General features: G+C 41.7%; 1 protein-coding gene across 2 annotated transcripts in view; it reads left to right on the forward strand.

The window, feature by feature from the left end:
- Positions 1 to 9,090, forward strand: part of epoa (erythropoietin a) — a 49,982-nt gene extending 40,892 nt beyond the window's left edge. For both annotated transcript variants that reach the window (XM_073048864.1, XM_073048865.1), the window contains one exon: positions 8,442 to 9,090. In XM_073048864.1, the coding sequence (XP_072904965.1) occupies positions 8,442 to 8,591 (150 nt within the window). In that variant the 3' untranslated portion in view covers positions 8,592 to 9,090. The remainder of the gene's footprint in view (positions 1 to 8,441) is intronic.
- Positions 9,091 to 10,690: the final 1,600 nt, after the last annotated feature.

Here is a 10,690-nt window from a genome sequence, read left to right on the forward strand (position 1 = left end):
CTGTAGAAATTTGCTAGAGTCATTAGTGATGTACACCAAATTCTGTTTCCACCACTCCTACAAGTAGTCAATTGTGTGTTAGCATTTGCTAAACAGTCCTACAAGGACATGGAGTTAATTATACATACTGTATAATAACATACACAAAGATATTAGACAAATCAAACTAATGTGTATGTTATTATGTGTTACTGATTATAACCAGGTCCAATGGATTTCCTGGTTTTATTCCACTTGCTCCCCCTCCTAAACTGTACAGCTCTGCCCACAGGGAGTAAATTCCAATTGTCACAACATTACAGAACAATACTGAAACTTACACTAATTGTCCTAAATCTTAAAACATTCCCATATCAGTTGCAAAATTTGAGACAACTTCAGTGGTTAATGGATCCATTTACTATCAGAGAATGTATACAACCTGAAATTCTTACTCTTACAGACATCCACAAAACAGAAGAAAATCCCAAAGGATGAATGACAGAAAGAACTCCAAAGCCCCTCTTCCCCCCTCCCAAGCACAAACAGCAGCAAAACATCAGCCCTCCCCCACTTGTTCTGGCTGGAAGCATCAGGCCTCACCACCCACCATGCAAGCAATAGCAAAAGCCCCCAAAGAGACCATGATCTAGGTCCATCAAAAACCACAGTTCATAACTCAGCACTTTGATGTGCTACAGGCGCTCTCTCTCTCTCTCTCTCTTTCACTAATGAGAGAGAGGTGTCACTCCTTCCACAGTGAGAGGGGAGACAAACTTTATGGAGTTTAAGGATGAAGTTCAGTCTGTGGTTAATTTCATTCCCATTGCAAAGTTTCCTCTTCAGAACGTAATACCTTGTTGTGGTTTGTCAGTGAGTTGTAGCTTTTAAAATCTGTAATTCAGATAATGTAATAAATTGACTACAACTAGAAATTTTAATTATGATTAAGAAACTTACAGTTCAGAAAAGCGAACTGTTTTTCAAAAAATATTTTAGTTTTAGGTTTAGTGATTATTTAGTGGAAACATTTAGCAGTCATATTTGATCTAGCAAAATTGCAAAAGTTACAAGTTGTACTTATTTAATGATACACGTTGAGGCGGATGTGTTTGCTCAGATACTTTGTGTAGTTCAAAGAGATCTGTGTTAATCATCATAGCAAGGTCTCAGTGTAAACAGCATCTCTGGATTCCCTCAGTAAGCCATTGAAGAGCTTGAAGTAAAAATTCATCTTTGGCTTTTAACATGTAGCACTTACAGTATTTTGGAACTGGAGTCAGTTAATTTGATCAACCATTCCTGTTAGCTCCCACCCCCTCTATCTATTATTCACATCATTGCACTGTAAACACTTTAATGCACTTTTTATAATACTGTTAACTTTGTAAGTACATGCTGGTATTTATTTGTGCATTTTATTCCATATCTGTCCTTTAACTTCTAACTTTACTCAGTTCTTATTTGTTTTACTTTAAGAGCAGATTTTTACATAGTAGGGGAATTAAGGGTTATGGAGGAAAGGGGGGTAGGCGGAGATGAGTCCGTGGCCAGATCAGCCATGATCTTATTGAATGGTGGAACAGGCTTGACGGGCCAGATGGCCTACTCCTGCTCCTATTATTATCTTCTTATGTTCTTATATATAATTCTTTATTCTTTATAGTTGTGTTTCCTCTGGGTGCTCTGGTTTCTTCCCACAGTCCAAAGGTGTACCAGTTGGTAGGTAATTGATCATTGTAAATTGTCCCATGATTAGGCCAGGATTAAATTGCGGGACTGCTTGGCAATGTGGCTCCACGTTGTATCTCAATAAATAAGTAAATAAAAGTAAATAAATACTGAATATTGTTTTTGTTGCATGTTGTGCCCTGACCAATGCACCACAGCAACTTCCTAATACATGTAAATGTATATAATGAATAAAATTGATCTGTGTCCATGAACCTTTTCACACAATTTTCTTGACCCTCCTATTGAAGTCACTGGTGAGTTGATAGTATAGAACATGTTTACCATCAGCAAACACTATCTAATGCTCAGGAACCAGTGTGGAACAGAACAGTCTGACTTGCACGGAAGCTCTTGACTGGGTCAAGTTTACATCAGTGCAAAAATAAAACACGAGGTGCTGTGAATACTTGGAACATGGCTGGAGTACAGTCTTGGTTTTATTATCTGCGTTTTCCTGGTTTAGAGGTTTCCACATTAGCACATTGACTTTCATAAACCAAAGTATTGCTACCGGAAATGGGATGTTATGTAGAAGTTGTATAAGATGTTGGTGAGGCCTGATTTGGAGTATTGAATGCAGTTCTGGTCACCTACCTACAGGAAAGATGTGAATAAGCTTGAAAAAGTGCAGAGAACATTTACAAGGATGTTGCCAGGACTTGAGGATCTGAATTATAGGGAAAGGTTTATTCCCTGGAGCATAGATGAATGAGGGAAAATTTGAGAACAGTGTACAAAATTAGGAGGGGTATAGATAGAGTAAATGGAAGCAAGCTTTTTCAATTAAGTTTTGGATGAGACTAGAACGAGAGGTCTTGGGTTAAGGGTGAAAGGTGAAATGTTTCAGGGGAGCATGAGGGAGAAGCTTCTTCACTCGGAGGGTAGTGGGAGTGCAGAACGAGCTGCCAGTGGAAATGGTGGACGCAGGTTGGACTTCAACATTTAAGAGAAATTTGGATCGGTGCATGATATGGAGGTATGGAGGGCACCGGTCTGGGTGAAGGTGAATGGGACAAGACAGGACAATTAGTTCATCATGGACTAGATGGGCTGAATGGCCTGTCTCTGTGTTGTGTGACTGTATGACACTGTGTGTGGTGCATGCAGATATTGGATGGCAGCACTGCAGAATGCCGTGAGATGGTGTTCAGCACACAGGGGCACAGTGGAGAATTTTTGACAGATCAAAGACCAATAAAATTGAAAGAGCAAAGCAACAGGGAGGAGCTAGAGGAGGCCTGAGAGAACTGTCTGTGTGTACAATGACACTTCCCAAAACTGCATCCGCTTTTACCATTAGATAAGATTCGAAACCCTCGTCTTTTCTAATGGAACACAGCTCATAGATAAGAAATGGTAAAATGTCAAACGCTGTGAGAATTGTTTAATCTTCATTAACAATGATCATTATGAGCTTTTAAAGACCAAAGCACTCTGATGGCTTTTATCTTGAAGGAGGTTTAGACAGTGATTACTGATTGTTTTTAAAAAATTGAGGATGAATGCATAACCAAGCCAAAAGGGGATCAGGAGTACTTAATTAAGAATATGGTTTTAATTAGTCAATGATTTAGATATCAACGCAGCTGGGAAGTTAAGTGTTTAATGTTAAAAGAGTAACGTTGCTGCGTGCTGATGGTTTTTGCACTAAGGACAGTCTTAAGTTATGTTAATCTCCAACCCCATGCTGCCCAACTTCCGTTTCCATTAAAGACCAGAAGTCACAAGAGCAGAATTAGGCTACTCGGTCCATCAAATCTGTTCTGTCATTTGATCATAATGAATTTATTATCTCTCTTAATCCCAATCTCCAGCCTTCACCCCATAACCTTTAATGTCCTTTATTAATCAGGAACCTATTGTATCAACTTCCGCTTTAACTATATCCAATGACTTAGCCTCCACAGCTGTCTGCGGCAATGAATTCCACAGATTCACCATTTCATCATGGCTGGCCCATTTCCCTCTCAGCCCCAGTCTCCTACCTTCTCCCTGTATCGCTTCATGACCTCACTAATCTAGAATCTATCAACCTCTACTTTAAACATACCCAATGACTTGGCCTCCACAGCTGACTGTGGCAACGAATTCCATAGTTTCACCACCCTCTGGCTTAAGAAATTCTGACAAAGGGTCTCGGCCCGAAATGTCGACAGTGCTTCTCCCTATAGATGCTGCCTGGCCTGCTGTGTTCCACCAGCATTTTGTGTGTGTTGAAGAAATTCCTTCTTGTTTCTGTTCTAAAGGGATGTCCTTGTATCCTAAGGAGGTGCCCTCTGGTTCTAGAATCTCCCACTACAGGAAACATCCTCTGCACGTCCATTCTATCAAGGCCTTTCAATATTCTATAGCTTTCAATGAGATCTTTCCCCCACCCCAACCCACACCTTTCACTGCTGGAATCTTTCTCATGAACCACCTCCAATGTCAACACATCCTTTCTTAGATATGGGGTCCAAAACTGCTCACAAGAGTCCAATTGTTCTAAGTTCCAAGCCTGGGGCGGGAACAAGGTGAGCCTATCGATTGTTTACTTGTAAGATATAGAAACATAGCCAGCAAAGATAATTCCAGGAAATGGAGGAAAGGCTGGTGGACCATCTCACTGAGGCTCAGCATATCCAAACACCCAGGGAGCTCAGATTAAACAGGAGTAACTCACCATATTTCAAATTCAAAGTACAGCTGTTGCTCAAATACATTGCCACTATTGATAGATGAAGATGAGAGCCGTGCAAACTTCAAATCAGTCCTGGAAAAGTAAACAGGATGGACATAGATAGTATATATAACAATAAGAACACAAAGAAAATCATGATGAAAGAGGAGGTAAAGCAGACAGGAATGGCCACATTAGTTTACAGATACATAAAATGTTCTGCATTTGGCTTGAATTGTATGGAAGAAAAAAAACTTTGAAGATGTACAAATCAAAACAAACATTGAGAACAATGATGAAAGGTAAAAGGACAAATGGAAAAGAAAAATAAAATCATACGATAAGGCTGATGCTCTTTGGGTGAAAGTGTACATGGAAACAGTTGAATTTGTGACTTCATAAAAACCTTATGATTGTCTAGGTGATCAGGTGATCTTTATTGCTTATTTATTATTATTATTTCTATATTTTTGTATTTACAGTTTGTTACCTTCTGCATCCTGGTTGAACACCCTAGTTGCGAATTCATTAATTGATTCTGTTATGGTTATTATTCTGTAGACTTATTGAGTATACCCTCAAGAAAATGAATCTCAGAGTTGTATATGGTGACATATATGTACTTTGATGATAAACTTACTCAGAACTTTCACCTGTACAAATACCTTAGCATTACACCCTTGCTTTTATATTCTACTCCTATTGAAATTAATACTAACAATGCACTGCACTTGCCTTCCTCACCGCTGACAATCCTACACTCGAAATCCTAATTCCCTATGCATATTCAATCTTTGAATTTACTCCCCATTTAGAAAAAGTCAATTTGTTTATTCCTTGTACCAAAGTGCATGACCATACACTTCCTTACACTTTATTCCATCTGCCACTTCTTTGCCCATTCTCTCAATCTGATCAAATCCTTTTGCAGACTCCCTGCTTCCTTCACATTACCTGCCCCTCCAGCTACCTTTGTATATCCACAAGCTTGGCCACAAAGCCAACAAATCCATCATTCAGATGGCTAATATATAAGTAGCAGTCTCAGCATCAACCATAGACTCCTCGTGTAAACATTCACAAAGGAGATTCTCTGTAAAAACAGTTCCCTGTTGATAATTTTGTCTAGTGGATGGCATTGGAATTATATCCGTCTCTTCTGATCTTTTCCTGAAGAAGAAAGAAGCAGAAGAAAATGGTTTAAGCTATGATTGTCTGCTATCTGACTACTTGGATATCCCAGTGGTTTGGCAGCTGGTTTATCTGGAAGTGTTTGTTTATTTATTTAGAGATACAGTATAGAAGAGGACCTTCCAGACCTTCTAGCTGTGTTATGCAACCCACCGATTTAACCATAGCAAAATCACGGGACAATTTTCAATGAGTAATTAACCTACAAACCGGTACATCTTTAGATTTTGGGAGGAAACCAGAGCACCCAGAGGAAACCCATGCACACATGGAAAGGAACGTACAAACTTGATTACAGAGGATGCCATAATTGATCATCGAAATCCAATGCCCTAAGCTGTAATAGCATCGCACTAACGACAACGTTACCCTTTCTATCCACAATGGCCCCGGTTTTTCCTTGATGTCTTTCCACTTGCCAAGGCCTTAGTCCCTATGCTTCCTTCCATTTCCCCAATGCCGTAAAATCCCACATTCCTCTTTAAGTCTCCGGGACCAGATTTCCACACTCCCTCCCCTCTCATTTGCTGCGACTCCCAGTTTACATGCCCCATTCAACTGATCAAAGTCTTGTTTCCTGTGCCTTCTTTAAACTGACCATGGTCCTGTTTCCTGTGGCCCTGTGAAACCTGTCAGGGTCTCGGCCTGAAACATCGACTGTTTATTCTTTTCCATAGCTGCTGAGTTCCTCCAGCATTTTTGTGTGTTGCTTTGCATTTCCAGCATCGGTAGATTTTGGCGTGTTTGTGAAGGGGAACAAACACTTGAATGATCTGTGATGGGAGAGTGGAAAGGTCACCAAACGATCTTCTTCATCACATAGTCAACTTTGCTGTCTATGCTTTCATTTCACTGTTCCCTGTTCACCTCAGGTTTGACCTCGTATGTAGAGACAGAAAGAAACAAACTGAAACTTGATTGATAATTTGGTACAAGTCTATCGTACTTTCAATAGTCAACAACTTGTATTTTGATTTCAGTCCAGATGAAGGGTCTCAGCCCTAAATGTCGACTGCTTATTTCTTTCTGTAGATGCAGCCTGACTTACTGAGTTCTTCCAGCATTTTGTGTGGGTTAGTCTAGATTTCCAGCATTTGCAGAATCTCTTGTGTTACAATTTAGCTTTCAAATTCTGATATATTTATCACATGTGCATCAGAATTTCAAAAGAAATGCATTATCACAAACATGAGAAAATCTGCAGACACTGGAAATCCAAAGCAACACACCCACAAATCACTGGAGGAACTCAGCAGGGTCTTAACCCAAACTGTGGAGTGTTTACTCTTTTCCATAGATACTGCCTGACCTGCTGAGTTCCTCCAGCATTTTGTGTGTGTTGCAGTGAAATGCATTGTTTGTGTTAACCACCAACGCACCCAAGAGTGCACTGGGGGCAGCCCACAAGCGTCACCATGTGTTCCAGCGTCAACATAGCATGTCCACAATGTTCAGCAGAGCAACATAGCAGCAACAACAACAGCAAAACAAACCCCTTACACGCACGCACGCACAGCTACAGAAGGAAATATTGGAACAGGTATCCAAACTAGGTGGCGGGCTGGAGATACATCTTTACCAAAGGAGGTGTGAGACTCTCCATCCCTCTGCATTCCTGCAGGTTGCCCTTGGGCAAAGTGTAGCACCTGTTGAGTCATCCATTCAGGGTCACATGGGAGCAGGTGGTGGATGGTCGTATGAGCAGCCGGTGTAGGTCACAAGTCCTGGTTCTGCGACACTGACACCAGGCAGACAATCTCTGAAGGCTGGGGTCACCACCTTGAAAAGACACTGCCCAGATGAAGGCAGTGGCAAACTGCTGCTGTAGAAAAGGTTGCCAAGGACAACCATGGTCATGGAAAGACTGTGATCACCCACGTCGTATGACACAGAACATAATGATCCAAACTCGGGGTCAGAGAAGCAAAAAAGAAATAATGCCTGTATTCAGGAAATGAAACTGAATCAGGTTACATCACGGACTTGTGTCCTGAAATTTGTTGTTTTATGGCAGCAGTACAGTGCAATATATAATTTTTTTTAAAACTTCAGGTCATAATAAGATATACAGTATAAACAAAAGTAGCATGAAAAGGGAATAAAATAGTGAGGTAGTGATCATGGGTTCAATGTCCATTCGGAATCTGATGGCAGAGGGGAAGAAGCTGTTCCTAAAACATTGAGCATGTGCCTTCAGGCTCCCGTAGCTCCTTCCTGATGAGAAGCGGGCACATCCTGGGTAGTCGTATGAGCAGTTGCTGCATATCATGGGTCCTGGTTATGCGACCACTGATGCCAGGCAGACAATCTCTGAAGAGTAGTGATAATGGCTGGAGTCACCTGTCACACTGCCCAGAAGGAAGCGATGACGGATACTGCCATTTTGACACATTGTAAGAGGCATTTGTAGATATCCTAGATGGTGGAGAGATTTGTCCCCATGGTGGAGCTCGCTGAGCTTACAACTGATCCAGAGGGTTAAGTTTGAGATATAACTCAGTGACAATAAATCTGATACTGGTACGGGGAAGAGAATGTATTCATTTTCCTAATCTGTTGTCATTCTTGTTCAACATTTGAACACCGCCACTCAAAACTGCTGTTGCAACCCTCTCTGAATTCCGAATCACCAGTGGTGAGGCAGAGAGAGAAAGAGATGGCAGCAAAGCACCCGGGAGTAAAATTACCCAGGGGGCAGAATGTCAGGATGTGGACTAACACTGTTGGCCAACAGAGAGTGAAGCTTCCAACACTCCAACCTTCCAGGCCAAGTTTGGGTCAGACACAAAAGCCAGTTACCAGAGGTGGAAGTTGGAAACTAAGTCTTTCTAGTCGTTACTTTGGTGACACTGTGTGTAATACTCTTGCTTCTGTGCAGGTTATCGTTAATGGGGAACAGCCTCCTGTACAGACCACCTTCAACAGCAGGATGGTGAGAACCATCTTTCACGTCTACCTAAACTTCTTACAAGGGAAGGTCAGATTGTTTTTCCTCGACACAGAAGCTTGTAATCTGGCCACAAGCTGACAGCCCAGATCAACACCAGAAGACTCTGACGGCCGCTTCCCATTCAAATTATAAACTGTAACCTTTGCATAGTAAGAGCACAAAAATGTACAGCACCAACAAGGAACGGTGAGAGAGGGAGAAGGAAACGAGCATGGCTAGTTCCTATGGGAAATGATGAGGAAAGTGAGACACCCAGCTCTGGGGAACTTGATCAGAGACTCTGTTAAGTGCTCAGAAACTTACAATGGTTTGAACTCAAAGGCGCTCAGTAGAGAGCGAGAGCGAGAGAGAGAACTGCACCCGAGGACCCATTTGAATGTGACGAACCTCTCTGACTGGAAGTGTCTTGTTTTTATTGATGGCGCAATCTGCTGTCGAGGGCACTGTTTTGTTCTGTAGAGTGTCTGTGAATATGGGACGTAAGATTTTAATGTTTGTAGCTCTGTCACCTAATAGTCCTCAAGCCGTTGTTATTGCTTAGCTTGCGGATTAAAGTTCACCAGCAACCTGATAAAAATGGGCGACTTCAGTCAAGTGTTTTGTGAGGATGGTGAGTTCAAACACTGCTGCCAAGTCACTGACGTTCATCTCTCTGAACATTAAATATTATATATATTTAAGCATAAACCTGTCCAGGCTCTGACTTTCAACAGTTTCATTTCTCTGTCTTACACTGTGTAAGTCCTTCAACTTGCCAGTAGTTCACTCGTCACAGAATAGTAAAGTTCTGAAAATCTGGAACATTCGGGACTTTGGTCTATTGGGCTGGCAGATGTTCAGCACTGTCAGATGAACACACTTTTAACTTGTTTATTTTTAAAGATCTAACACAGAATTATAAGAAAAGGAATTCTGGGAGTGCACCAACTGGAGTCTCAGTGAGTGGGAAGAGAGCGGTGTAAACTTAGTTTGAAAGTGGATTACAGGGGTTTGGTTACAATATAAATACACCAGCGGCATGGTCCTGTTATTTGGTGATCCGAAGCACAATATTGGCTTTAAATCTGCTTTCTCAAAGCCATGCCTCACTACCCAGGGAGCTAGACCAACCCAGGCACATCCTACAGTCTATTAGAGGTTAGTAAATGTACAGAAAGCATTCCACAGGTTGAAATCTGATCACCTCAGATTAGGAAGGGTAAGGAGGTCCCAGAGAGGCTGCAGAAAAGGTTTACCAGGTGTAATGGAGATGAATAAGGTCACGGTTGGTTTACACTGGGAACTGTAAAGAGGGAAGCTGTTGGGCAAAGGGATTTGTGAGGAATCATTATATTGAGAATGCATACAGTCTAAAAAAAATGTCTGTAGAGCCATACAACACTACAGCACAGAAAAAGGCCCTTCAGCCCATCTAGTCCATGCCGAATTATTATTCTGCCTAGTCCCATCGACCTGAACCAGGACCATAGTCCTCCATACCCCTCTCATCCATGTACCTATCCAAGTTTATGTTAAATAATTTGAGGGCTGCAGGGAAATGGTTTTGATGGGGGTATTTTACTAAGAGCCAACATTGATTTGATGGGCTGAACAGCCTCTTTCCCTTTCACATTAATTTCATGATCCCCTGTAGCCTCAGCTACTGCCAGATCTTTTAAGTCTCACAGGCACATTTTGTCTTAGAGGTGCGTTCTTTGAACGTTTATTCTTAAATGTTTTTGGTCCGTTTTGCTTGTTTTTTTTGCAGGGCAGGAGGGGGGTTTTGGAGGTTGATATGCCTGTTCAGTTTTTGTTCGGTTTTTTTGCAGGGAGGTGGGATTTGGGTGTTTCTGACCTTGCTGCCTTCCTTTTCCTTCTTGGTTTCATGGCTACCCAGAGAATTTAAGAATTTCAGAGTTTCTGGGGTGCACCAGATCAGCCGAAGCTGATCTCCCTACTCTACTGCCTCTTACACCACTACCTCCATCTCTGGTGGTATCTAGGGCTTCCTTCATGGTGTCAATAACTTCCTCTTAGTTTTCACTGTTGTCAGTCATGCAAGTTCCGGGTGGAGACTCAGGAATACCATCACACTCAGATGCAGAAGGATTCTTCATTGCTATTTCCATAACAGTTTTGCTTGACCAGGCAGGGTTGTTAGCCCAGAGCTGTGTACCCCCGAACCTGGAGATCCACTG

This window comes from Hemitrygon akajei, chromosome 6 (genome assembly GCF_048418815.1).
Source record: "Hemitrygon akajei chromosome 6, sHemAka1.3, whole genome shotgun sequence".
In the NCBI taxonomy this organism is placed as follows: domain Eukaryota; kingdom Metazoa; phylum Chordata; class Chondrichthyes; order Myliobatiformes; family Dasyatidae; genus Hemitrygon; species Hemitrygon akajei.